The sequence below is a fragment of the Dipteris shenzhenensis genome, chromosome 19, assembly GCF_047967505.1.
Source record: "Dipteris shenzhenensis isolate YYH24624 ecotype China chromosome 19, Dip_SZ_1.0, whole genome shotgun sequence".
Taxonomy (NCBI): domain Eukaryota; kingdom Viridiplantae; phylum Streptophyta; class Polypodiopsida; order Gleicheniales; family Dipteridaceae; genus Dipteris; species Dipteris shenzhenensis.
In genome coordinates, this window is record NC_141614.1 from 14192435 (window position 1) to 14206476 (window position 14042).

Sequence of the window (14042 nt, forward strand, 5' to 3'; positions counted from 1 at the left end):
CTAAGTGTCTATAAAAAGCATCATGACTCCAAAAATCAACTTCAAGAATCAAGGCATAATGAGGCATGATGAACTCTAAACACTCGTGGTCAACTATCATATATGCATGGCTAACTACTAGCATGAACATGACCATCAGAGGTTTGTTGCTCCACAGTCTCCTTCACAAATCAAGGATGGGTGAAAAACATAGGCACCATGCTGAAACAATACGTGACTCCTTTGATACTAGTGAATACTTGCCTCTCAATTCAAAAAGTACACAAAAAAGAGGATCAACTTGTCATGTTAAGCGCTCACAATTCAAGAAAGTAGACAAAAAAGAGGATCAACTTGACATAAAATGACAGTGGCTGAACAACAAATTGATAGTTGACAACAACAATAATGTTAACATCCACATATGTAGACCAAAGCACTAGGTGCACAAACATGCCATTGGTCTTTATCTAAAATCATAATCATCATTTCTAACTTGAAAAATTGTGCCATCGAACAGTTTATCTTTTGAAACTTGAGTTAGCACCTTTAGATCTCATCTTATGATCTTTCTTCATCACAACTATGACAAAGAAAGTTAAGCACAAACCTCTAGATATATCAAAGCCAATTCGATGCAATTCTCACATGGACACAGTGGTCCGTGTCATTTCTAGAGCATAGTAGGCAATAGGAAGCAATATAAATGTGTCATTACCAAACTTAATTGACACCCTAGCTATTGCTAGTCCATATATATGATTACCACCATCAAGCACAAACCTCTAGATATGTCAAAGCCAATTCGATGCAATTCTCACATGAACACAGTGTTCTGTGTCATTTCTAAAGCATAGTAGGCAATAGGAAGGAATATAAATGTGTCATTACCAAACTTAATTGACACCCTAGCTATTGCTAGTCCATAGATATGATTACCACCATCACACAACCGAACCCTTTTTTGAATAGTTCTTTTTGGGAGGACAAATGGTTTGTCATTCTAGTCTCTATATGCCACAATCATTAGCCATAACCATGCATCCGCATGTCATTCACATGCATGCCAATTCTACACATGAGTTCCTTGACTACTCGATCAAGAATTGCTCGCTCACAAGCTCTTTATTCTGGACATAGAGCTCAATCCTCTTTGCATATTAATTGGCAAATTATTATTGAACAAATACAAGAGAAGGTCATCCAAATATTGCTTCACCCAAGACTCCTCATTACTTAATCTCGAAGCAACATGAGTTTGAGTCTTGATCAAGTTGTGATGGATACTATCAAAGAACCAAAGCTAACATCACTGGTGAAGTTTGTGAGGCACAATCATGCATTTAGAGACTTAGATGACGGACCATTTGCCCTTCCAAAAGGAACCCATTCATTCATTTGACAGCTTTGAAAGGTTTTAGCGATGTGATGGTGGTGATCAACATTAATTAAGCTTCATAATGACAAAATTTTATAGTGCTTCCTAATGCCTATTAGGCTCCAAAAATAACATGCTACACTATGTCCAAGCAACAATTACACCGAATTGGCTTTGAGTTTGAGATAAAGAAAGATGGCATTGAGATATGAAACCCAAATATCTGTTGCAAATAGAACAAAATCAACTAGACTCCTCCCTCTTTGCGTCTCTTAGTTGTAATGGATTCCATGCTTTGTGAGATCCAACAAGATTCCTTACACCTAGAAGCCTTCTTGGGGCTCACACAGCATGGAATCCTTTACAACTCACACCCAAAGAGCATAAGGAACCTTGTTGGATCTCACAAACCATGGAAGCCTTTATAGCTCACACCCAAAGAGCATAATAGATATAGCCTAAGCCTTGCCATAGAGATAGCCTAAAGTAGAAAGCTGTTGCTAAAATATATGGGAACCTCGTTTAAAATATGAAAGAGAAGGAGATGGAACAAGAAAGGAGGCAAGGAAAAGGAAGAAGGAAAAAAGGCTTTGTGAAAGGAAAAAATATTGGAAGCATTGAGCGGGGTATGTGGTTAAACTCACGTAGATAGATGGCAAGGGTCTTCTAAGGGGCAAGGGACTACTAGGGGGCAACACATAGGTCATGACCATCCCAAGAACATTGCCCAAGGAAGGAGGTCACATTGAGGTACTTCGAAGGAAAGTAATAAGCTGTAAATGGCGCATGGAATGGTCTAATGAAAAAAGTTATACCATAAGTCACAAAATAAATTTCATTTTAGATATGTAGTTACTTTCTTATTGAGTTCTTGCAAAAGAATGACCTATCACCAAGCCTATTCAACATTATGCATGCCCATCAAAAGCAATCTTATTAAGACTATTTCATATCCTTCTTATCTGTTTATACACACACACTCGCACAAACTCGCACATGCATGCACGCACGCACACATATAACAGAAGAACTGCTTAAATACCTACTTTCAACAGGATATAACCGCTCATTTGTGATTTGCACGACACTTTAAAAGAGAACTTATACATAAAAGAGAGATTATAGTCTTCTCTTATTGCAAGGGGATTGTCTTCATTACTTGCCTTAAATTTGATAGTGTCAGCTGAAATACTCGTACTCAATTTTTCCTTTTGTGCATGCATCAGAAGTGTCTAATTAATGTTCCAAACTGCATCAAACTTGAGAAGGTAATTGTGATTTAAGTCCAGGTTCTTCAAATACTTGTACTTGTTTTTCCTTTGTGAATCCATGATGACCATCAAAAGCGTCTGACCAGTGTGACAAACTGCACCATACTTGATAAGGTAGATGTCCACATGTCATATATTTTGGCCAAACAGTCACTCCGATGTTATTTCAATAATAATGTTACAAATTGGTGCCTGAAGAACAGGTATACAATACGAAGAATCTGCACAGTAGTCAAGAGGATAGAGACATATTTTACAGTGAAGAGCTGTACTGATGCGATGGCTTGCTCTTCGATGAGAACAGCAGATTCTCATGGACTCCTGTTCTGACATAGCACGAGAAGGGCATTGGTCTGCCTACCAGAACCTCTTTTCATAAATGCAGCGCCAGCTGTAATCATAATGGTGCACTTGAGCCTAGCTTACTCACAGTGGGAGTTGTATATCTGATACAGCTTCGATACAACTTAAAACATACATCCTCACTAGAGTCTTGAACTCAATACATCTCCTCAGCATGCTTGAGCCTCTCCTGTGCACGCTCCAAGCTTACGCGGTGCCACTGCAAGCCATGCCATACACTTGCATTCTGTGTTGTGGCTTTACTTGCTTTCGACACGTTTACGGAAACAGGCTCACACAGAGTTTCAGAGGCACCTCCAACCTTACAGTGCAATTTACCCAAGCGCCGATGAAGTGCTTCAAGGTTTACAAGAGGTATAAGGGTTGGACGTCCATGTGCACACTGCAAGAGTAAAGATTCAAGGTTATATGCTGAATGCTAAACCGCAAGCTATGGAGTCAGCTCATCTGTACCAAAAACATGTACGCCTTCACCTGGAAACAGAGTGCTGTCTGCTTCAGTCCCTCAACAAGTTGTTGACTCTCTGATTTCAGCAGGAAATCACCAAACATTATTGCACCTGGAATGAACAATACAACAGATGAACATTAGTTTGTTCCAGGTTTTAATTTAGGGCTTAAATACTGAATAACAGGAAACCAAGATGATAAAAAGGTCTTCATTCAGTAAGTTACCAAGTCAACGTGTTAAGTGTTCAAGCAAACTTTCATAGATGCATAGTATAGCTTGTTGCCAATATCAATCACAATATTCGAATTGCATCAAATTTCAAAAACTGGGATCTCTATCATCTTCACATCACACTCATAACTTATCAATCCTCTTCCTCCATATTTTGAGACCTAGCTGCTTGGTCAGTTCTATCTCTATTCTAACCATGGATCCTCTCCTAGGCCACCTACCCCTGCTCGTACAAGCTGTCCTGCTGCTTATAAAAGTCTACTCAGGCAGCCCCAGCCCACTGCAGACCACTCTCCAAGCTCCATATGGTGGCAATTGGCAGCTTCTCCTGCAGTCAGTACCTTTCTCACTATCCGTGATAGTTGCCTCTGAGCAACTCTAGCAAAAGTCATCCAGCCTGGCCATGAATAACTGAAACAGCTAACTACAACCTTCTAGCCTTGCCTCTATGTCTGTCAAATTTCAATGAGCCGCTGTAATGTCTGCAGACAAACCTCTATGGTCCTGTTACAGCAGCCACTCTACAAACTGCAGGAAAGGAGTACTTGCAATTGAAACCAACATGGCACTGAAGATGGAAGAGAGAGTAAACACATCTACTTTGGTGCATTGAAGTTTTCAGGGGGTTTTAAGTCATTCAAGCTTTGCACTTTAATAAGATTCCTTGGACCCCACATTGTGACTCTACATTTTAGATCCTAGAATTTGCATCTACATATAAGAATTGTGATTTGCTGGGGTTACCAAACTGCATTGGTCAATTCTAGATATCTCCACACATGCTAGGAGTTGAGACAGGGTGGGCAAAGGGCATCTCACATGAGAGGCGGATCTACACTTCATGTGATATGCAACGGACCGAGACAAGAGAATCACTTTGTATTGAAATGTCCTATATACTATGAGATTCATGGAGGACACCATTGCCTTTTTGGTTGCAATTTTGGTCTACTCAAAGGGTTCTTGGCACAACCTGATCAGCAGCGTGTGGCCACCTTCCTTCTTGAGGACCAGGGACACACAGACCAGCTTATAAGAGCACAAAGAAGAGCACATGAGGGACAGCCGACTGAGCCCAATCAAAGCACGATGACAGAGTTTTTCTCTGGTGCCCCGAGCCCCGGACAACAAGGGACCAGAGTAGTAGAGAGCTAGAGAGCACGAGTCGATAGACCCGACCCCAGGTGGACACTCACATGAGGACTGCAGACATAGCATCCCATGTGAGAGGTTAACCTTTTCAGTAGCGATTTTGGTCTACTCAGAGGGTCCCTGGCACACCCTGATCAATAGCGTGGTGCCACCTTCCTTCTTGAGGACCAGACATACACAGACCAGCTTACAAGCACATGAGGGACCAACTAAGTCCAACCAGAGCACGATGACAGATTTTTTATCTGGTGACCCAAGCCAAGGACACCAAGGGACCAGATGTAGTAGAGAGCCAAAGAGCACCACTCTATATACCCAACCCCAGGTGGACACTCACATGAGGACAACAGACATATCCTCTTATCTTTGGTGTGGGGAGACAAACCACTAGAGTGACGATAGGGTTTTTCAAACAACGGGTTACATCACAAAGACTATAGAGAAAGGATGTACCTGGATCAGCTAAGCGCAAGCAGCGATCTATCACTAACTTTCTTCCTCAACGCTAGGCCTCACTAGACCTAATCCACTGTCAAACAAGCTCCTCTTGTCGCTCCTCACTCATCCATGGTGTTGGTTCCACAAACAACATACATAGATCCAGTCACTCTGATGGACAACTGATCAATGGGTAGGTGGCCAGGGGATTCTCCTTGATGTCTTCCCATTTTGGATGTCTCCTGCAACGACAGCACTATGTATTGCTTTTTTCTCGTCACACACATATAAAAGTGCCCGTTTAGTGGCCCCACCCTTAGCTTTCATTGTATCTGTGTTTTTTCAATCTCATAGACCCTTTGGTCTTTCGTAGACGTTAATAAACTCTCTCTCTCTCTCTCTCTTCAAACAGCCAGGTTAGGTCAACTTCAAACAGTTCGTAGCTCCAAGGCTCGCAGTTCAAGGAGTTTAGGTGAACTCTAGCCCCCAAAACAGTTTGTAGCTTCAAACTAGGGTTCACTAGCAGCTACAATAGCAACCCTTCTCTCATCCTCCCTACCCCTGAGTTGGCCTCAACCCCCAACCCAACCCAGAGGTTAGCCTCAGTTAGGGGTAATCTCAGATATGGCCAATATGGAACAACCTGGTTCCTCTTCGAAATCCCCCTTTTGAGCCTCTCTATTCTACAGTTGCAGCTCTAAGACCTCCTCCATATGCAAAGATATATCAACTGGGAGGGCCTTAATTGACCCATCGTTGGACCTCAAGAGCAGATCTTCTATTTACAGCAGGAGTGTATCTGGGTTAAAGTTGCAGTTGGCAGCTGTGACAGATAAGACTTTAGGTTCTTGAAGGACCTGGAAAGCAGACAGTAATAGAAGAGGTAATGAAGACTTGCAAGGCTTCTCCCCCTACCCCTTAGCTAGTCTCTGCAGTTAAAGATATTGTTCACACTGAAGTACAAACGATTAAGAAAGGAGTGATTGTGGAGGCTGATACAAAGGCAAGTAACACCGATATTCAAGAAGAGATTAAGGAGAGATGTGATGATGCACTAAAGATTAGAATAGGGGGGCTCCTTGAAAGTCGGTACAAAGAGGAGGATTCTTTCAATGAGACTTTAGCACACGTCAAAGCAGCCATTCCTAGCATTGAATAGATGGTTAACCATGATGAAGATGCCAGAGCAACTAGTATACTGCATTCTAGAGGACATGTTATCATTACACTTAACTCACGAGATTTACAGATCAAGCTTCTGTGACAATCTTACAAGATGAAAGGGACCTAGGTATGGATAGCTCAGGAACTCACACGAGCTCAATTGAAATAAAAGCAACAGAATTAGCCCCATGGTCAAGGCTGCTACTCATCAAGGAGTTTAAATCCAAATCAAAAGACTCTCAATCTTAATGTAATTCATTATATTTTTTATTTTTGATTGTAACGTAGGTACTCTAAATAACTTGAGTTTCTTTTTTCCACTCCTTGTGAGCTGCCATGTGCCCTCGCTAAGCAGATGTACTAGCTGGTTTTTTTGCTGTCCCATAGACCTGTTGGTCTTCCATAGACATTAAGACTCTCTCTCTCTCTCTCTCTCTCTCTCTTGCTCGCTCAGCTTCATTCATAAGGTAGTCAGGCACCGTGAGAGGATACTTCGATCGCGGAGACAGGAGCAGACTTCTTCCTTGGCAAATCCATCTCAGAGCTCTATCACAGAGTTCTTCTACCAGATCACATGGACCCACACGAGACGAGGCCTCGACATGATCATAACCCAGAGCTAGTGACTCGACAACTCAGACAGAGGGTTGATGCGCAGATTACAATTGGGGATATCCCCTCCCTGTTTAGAGTCAGAACCCGGCCAACATGGGTTATTGTATCCCTTGCTAGGCGCAGAGCTATGACCAAGAGACATCAAGCACTCGTGAGCGGACCACATCACTCTATCGCCGATTTCATGCCTCCATTGCCTCATCCACCCTGATGTCCTGATGATGACGGTGGTGGTGATGATGATGATGAGATTGATATGTAGTCGACCACTGACATGACTATGTTGTACTGAGTACTTAGTACTACCATTCTGCATTTTTTGCATTCTGCATTGGTGTGGATGCTAGTACCTCCACCGTCACAGCTTGTTTGTACTAGGATTTTCACAGTCTCATAGACCCATCGGTCTTCCGAAGACTTTAATAAACTTTCTTACTTTCTCTCTCTCTCTCTCTCTCTCTCTCTCTCTCTCTCTCTCCTGCTTTTGTCCTAGCTCCTCCCTCCTGACTAGCTCCTCTCACCTAGCCGCCTTTCAGCTCCTCCCTCCCGCCACCTTTCAGCTCACCTCAGCCACCATCAACAGATCAGTCGCAGCAGCAGGTCATGCACCACTCAGCAACAGGTCACGCTCCACCAACAGAGGCCCAGGTCACATATCACTAGCAGGTTCTTGCTCCAGTTTGCCTCAATTCAAACATCAAGTTCTTTCTAGTCTGCTTAGGCTCAGCTTCAGATCGCAGAAGCTCGAGCTGGCTGAACCTTTAGTCCAGCTCGGGCTTGGCAGTGTTTTAGATATCGCCAACATGGAATGGCCTAACCTCTCTTCGAAACCCCAGTAGCAAAACTCGATATTCTACAATTGCAGCCATGACATCCTCTCCATATGCACATACATTCTACCGAGGAGGTTTAAACCGACATATCATTGGTACACATGAACAGATTTTTTATCTGCAGCAAGAGGTGAGAGAGTTAAAGATGCAGTTGGCAGGTGTGACAGCTAAACTTTAGATTCCTTAAGGACCTGGCAAGCAGGCAGTAATAGATGAAATAGTGAAGGCTTGCAAATATCCCTCAACTAGTCTCCATTGTTAAAGGCCTTGTTCACATTAAAGTACAAACTATTGAGAAAGAAGTGATTGTGGAAGTTGATACAAAGGCAAGTAAAACTGATATCCAAGGAGAGATGTAAGGAACACTAAGCCAGACGTGACAATGCATTGAAAATTAGTCTAAGGGGGGTCCCTCAAGGCTGGTACAAAGATGAGGATTCTTTCAGTGGGACTTTAAGCTCATGTCAAAGCATCCATGCCTAGCATTGGATGGACAGTTCACGATAATAATGATGATGAAGATGCACAAAATTTACGGATCAAGCTTCTCTGACAACCTTACAAATTGAAAGGGACCAAGGTATAGATAGCCAAGGAATTCACACGAGCTCAACTGAAAAATAAGGCAACAGAGTTCAAGGCTGCTAGGAAGGATGGAATACCATGAGGGCATAGCACTCATCAAAGAGTTTAATTCCAAACCAAAAGACTCTGAGTCTTAAACTGATGTATGGCTGACTTGCTTTTTTCAAACTATTATGTAGGCACTCTAAATAACTAAAGCTGCTTTTTCCACTCCTTGGGAGCTGCCATGTGCCCTCCCTAAGTAAATCTACTAGAGGGTATTTTTGCTGTCCCATAGACTTGTTGGTCTCCTGAGGACATTAATAGATTTTTATTTCTTTTTGTATTTCTCTGCCTCTCAGTCAGTACTTGGAGGATAGACGAGTCTCACATCATTGAGGATTGCCATTGGATAGGTGCGGGTCTCGTCCCACCAATTGAGGATCAAGGCACCCAAGCCGTAGGCACACCTAGAAAGCAATGCATCTACATGCTATGCACACTAGAAAAGGTGGAGACAAAGGAGCATTTCTTATGTACTTGCCGCAACTTTAATTATATTCGTTGGACGATACTACGAGGTGACCACAGAGGACTACTCAAGTTGATCGCCATTGCGCTCTACAAGTTTTATCTCTCTACGACGCCAGCTTTCTCCACAACCATTGTTCGTCGAGACACTCCTGTCCATTCTTAACTAGCTAGTGGACCTGGTCCCTCAACAACATACAGAGGACCCACCATAAAGGTGGACAGCCAGTTTTTCAGCTCACACTTCCCTTCTCCAGTAGTGAGTTCTCCACGGCTTTTTCCCCTGCTCACTTGTGTGAGGAGGGGGAGAAGAGGAGGGGAGAGGGACGGTTGTGAAGGGGGGTCGGAACGGCAGTCTCTCCTGCAGCTTGCTTCTATGTAGAAACCCGAGAACTTTGGGCCATTGTCTCTGGCGGGTATACTAGAAGATTGAAGAAGATCTCCCCCTAATGAGTCTGGGGACTTGAGGAGGGGCAATCTGTTTACGCTCCTTGCAACAAAGAAGGTGCTACCTGCTCTACTGTCGCATGCTGCGGAGTCTAGCATGTCGCTTGCGGTTCTTGGTGGCTCTCTTGCTAGGCTTCTCTCTCTCCACCCAGGTCCAAGCCCAGGAGTCTGAGACTCCTTCTGCTTCCTAGCTGGACATTGAGCTCTATCTGCACGAGCCTCCCTTTGTTGCCCCTAGCGAGCCAGAGAAGAAGGGGGGGAAGCTTGGCCCTGACCTCTTGGACAAGCTCGTGCCAACAAGTGGCCCATTTGCCTTCAACGGTAGAGTCTTCGAGCACTCAACGATCACCTAGAGTCGAGGGACCCCCGTATTCTGCTACAATCGAGGCTACTAAAGGCGGAGGGGACTCAAGCACCGTGCCAAAACATCCCCCAATGGAGGGGATGATGAGCCAATACTCCTTCAGGAGTCCCGAGAAACAGAGCATGACCGAAAGACATGGCATGGGATGCATCAAGTCCATATCATCAAGTGTAAACCCATGGTACCAAGGAAGGAGATAATCCAAGTGCAAGCCAAGGAAGATCGGACTCTGCTCCACAAAGTGTGGTAAGTGTTGGGGGAGCTCAACTAAAAAAACCTCATGTAAATTGTGACCTCCTGGATGTGGTCATCTCTTAGGGCCAACCTCACCTAGATCCAACAAAGGGGCTGCAAAAAACAGCCAAGGAAAAAGGGGAAAAGAAAGAAGTTGTAGAGAGGCTGTAGCTTCGAAAAGAGGCCCAACGGAAGGCTGGAACAGCAAAAGAGTCTACATGCAGTTCCAAAATACCCCAGTCCAGAGGTGTCCAGAGGTGACCACCAAGGCTTGATGGGCGGGTCAAAGAAAAGCAAAAAGAAAAACTAGAACCCACGACCAAAAAAGGGCCACAAGGGCAGCTGTCTATGCACGAACATCCATGGGCACACGCAGGGCAGCAGAAGCAAATGGATGGGATGGGTGCACAAGCGCACACCAGCAGAATAGAAACAACGGAAAAGGGGGGAGACTAAAGGTGGAACAGCTGCAAGGGGTAGGGCGATGCGAAACAAGGGGATGGGGAGGTGGAATGCAAAGCGAATGGTTGCAACAGAGGGACAGGAAAAGGCACAAAGGAAGAGGAGCAATGGCAGACGAGGAAGGAGCTAGGCAAGAGGTCAAGCAGGGTCCCAATGACCATCTTTTTGAGATCTTACGTTGATATTATTGGGCTGAGACTTCCCCTGAGGCAGGATGAGGAGATTTGGCCAGTGAGCTTGATATTGACACTGCTTTTTTTCCCGGTGTCAGTGATGACTTACACCACATTGTCTTCACAAAACTCCCTAATGGTTGCCTATCTACCCTCCTGTGTTGTGAAGGTTGGCATGTGAAGCATCAAACACCCTCAACTAGATGCTTCCCACACAACAATCATCAAAGTATTAATCTTGTGCCTCCTCTTTGTGTCAATCCATCTATCAGAGACTATGGTTCATCCATACCGGCTCCACGCATCCTTGAGTCCTTTCAAGTCTTTCTTCAACAACCCCACCTGCGTCTTCAAACGTGTGGTGTCGAGAGCCTCAGAACTAGCAAGTGCAACTCCTACTTTAGCAATTGCAATAAGTGCATAGCAAAATTTCTTGTAGGCAGGAGTCCTTGCAACATGAAAGGAAATATTGCAATAAAAGAAAAACTGATCCTCTGATTTTTCAGCCACTTGCTTTAGGCCTGGTACCCAAGCATCCTACATAGTAGTGACTCTCAAGGGTAGATGCTGCTGGCCCATGTCCTCTTGGCAAAAGGCTACGAAGGAACTTCCATGGTAGTGGAAAGCCCAACAAATATGGATGGAGTGGATACATGGGATGAACTAAGAGGCTATGGAGCTAGAGGCTTAGTAGATGTACTCTCATGTACCTGTGATGTCAATGGAGTATGCTCATGCCTCTCATGGTGTGACACACCCAAATCCTCAACATTCTTGGTATCTAGCCCAGTTCACCTTACCTCTAGCCTCCATGACCTTCTTGAGGCCCTCCTTGCATTAGTTGCATCTGTGTAAGGTATACATTGAGGAACATGAGAGTACCTTTCAGATTTGCCCTCTTTGCAAAAACCTCCTTCTTTGTTTGGTGTTTTGAAATTTAATGATCATAGGTTTTCTCCATCTATTCTCTCCCAACTCTCCAAGCATTCTCATCTCTCTCCCAACTCTCCACGCACAGGAGTATTGTCCAACCCCAAATGTTCCATGCATGAAGTCCTTGGCTGTTTCTAATGGTGTAGTTGCATCATGCCTTTCCCCAACCATTTTGAGAATTAGAGCCATGTTTATTCTTTTCGTATTTGTAACCGGCCTTTGATCACAAAGGGCAGTGTATCTATCTCTACTATCTCACAAAACTGAAAATACAACCAATTTAAAGGATTGCCTTTGTCCACAAACAAAACTCAAAGCATTAAACTTCACTGCATAGCATCATGGAACCATTCAAGACAAGGGAGGCTAGAATGCCCCTTCTCAGAAGCATAGAGAGTGACACCTGTTGGCCCCAATGCTTGGCGCCCCTTGCGGTATTTATTTAAACTGGTTGGCTCAAAAATACAAAGGGACTCCCTTCAAGACCTCACCCGCAAGTGCAACCCAGTACAACGCCAACCCCTGGCTGTGCTAGTGACCAACTCCCAGTGCTATTACTTTGGTTCCTTTCAGTAGACATGCATAATCACAAGTAGACCAGTCTGACAGCATGCCAAGCAATGCATTACCCATTTCCAAGGCCAACCACTGCACCCCCAGTAAGAGAGTTTCACAACCAGTGCCCCAATCCTCTCCCGGGCCAACGGCAGGGCATCCAACCTAGCAAGAACTCAATAGGAATGGCCATAGCAAAGAGTAGAAAGGGAAGATGAGAATTCAGCCTACAGAAAGAGCCTGTTTCAACCCGAAACAGCTCCAGAAGTAGGATGAAAAGCGGACAGCAAACTCTGGTAGGAGGGAGCTGCCTATGACTGTCTTGATCAGAAAAGAGAGCGTCCAGCAAGCTGTAGCAAATCAGCCATGAATGCGTCCACCAGAATGGAGTTTTCAGCCCACAAACACCCCCGTTTTCAGAGCGCCTTGCACCAGGCAGGAGCAGGAGGAAAGGCGCCCAAGAATATGGCTTCAAATGTAGAAAAGAACTTTCGTCGCGAAGAAAGTCGAGAAAAGCTTCAAAAGTGGCCAAGAATGAAGGCGTCCAGGTCCAAGAAGCATGCCAGCAACAAAGGGCACCAAGGGGAGGAGAACTGTCGTGAAGAAAGCTTGAAATTTCACGTCAGCCGGCAAGGGGAGAGCTGCAGAAATCCGCCATCTAGAGAATGAAGCTGCCCCTGGTAGGGGAGAAGTCTCAAATCAGCATGGAAAGGCAAGGAAGGGCTCCAAGGCCTTCCAGGGACTTCCAGGGGTGACACAAGGCAAGCAGAGAAGCCACATGCAGACACATGAACAAAATGAGGCGTGGGATATTTAATGCCCCTAGGGGGTCAAATGGCACACCATGACCCTAATGTAAAGGAACCAATGAACCTAGTTTGTAGGATCTCTAGGGGTCAATTTTTAAAGAATGACCCCACTGAACCAAACCAATGACCTTAGAAATTGAAACCACTCTAATAGCACCAAGAGTTGCACTTATTGCACATGAGATCATAGGTACCTTTTGGGCATTAACTAAGGCCCCTAGCTTGGTACCCTAGGCTAAATTTAGTGATAGTTAGTTTAGACACTTCACCATCACCACCACGTCCCCGTGACAATATCCTCCTCAAAGATCTCTTGAATGACCTTTCATGGCTTGTGCCTGTTGACTATTGATTATGGTTGGCACGTGCCATCATGTCCGATGCATGCCATTCGATATTAGTGCAGTAATAAAAGAACAAAAAATCTTGAACGTACGTTCGATGGCATGTTTGATTTACTACCCCCCCCCCCAAAAAAAACAGGACATAGATTTAGAGTTTTAGAATTGGTACTTGTACGAGCTTAGGGTGAGATCATAGTCAGGGGTGAGGAGTTTTATATAGAACTTTGCCATTTGGGAGGTCCAAAACAGTCAGATAACGGTCAAAAAACGATCATTTTGGCACCCAACGGTCAGATTTGGAGTCCATCAAACGTGACCGCACATGACAAAGAGGACGGGTCGGGACAGTATCTATCATACAAGAAGTCCCGTTCAATGGTGGATGAGGGAAACCCTCACGAAGATTTGGCTTCTTTGGAGTGCTCCTTTCTTTGGACTGCAATTTTTCTTCCATGTTTTTGGAATCTTTCCAGCCTTGCCCATGATGAGCCTTCAACTCCTCCAAGCATATTTTGAGTGCCGTATTCTCAACCTTTATACGAGAGAGAGAGAGAGAGAGAGAGAGAGAGAGAGTCCACTATTCATTACAACGAATGAAACAACAACAAAGACATAAGGATACATTAGAAAGATTGACATCGAGAAACACACAACCTAAGGCATCCTGTCATATAGAACAATACATATCTAAGGACTAGTAGGAACTACCTTAAAGCTCTCGGTGTTGATATTTAAGTTTGTGACGATGCAG

At 44.3% G+C, this 14042-nt stretch overlaps 1 protein-coding gene across 2 annotated transcripts in view; it reads right to left on the reverse strand.

Annotated features, from left to right (window-relative positions):
* Window positions 1–2505: 2505 nt before the first annotated feature.
* MLH3 (MUTL protein homolog 3) overlaps window positions 2506–14042 on the reverse strand; it is a 112240-nt gene continuing 100703 nt past the window's right edge. For both annotated transcript variants that reach the window (XM_087390780.1, XM_087390781.1), the window contains exons 24-25: window positions 3466–3551; window positions 2506–3373 (exon numbers count right to left, since the gene is read on the reverse strand). In XM_087390780.1, coding sequence (XP_087246906.1) covers window positions 3128–3373; window positions 3466–3551 — 332 coding nt within the window. In that variant the 3' untranslated portion in view covers window positions 2506–3127. The remainder of the gene's footprint in view (window positions 3374–3465; window positions 3552–14042) is intronic.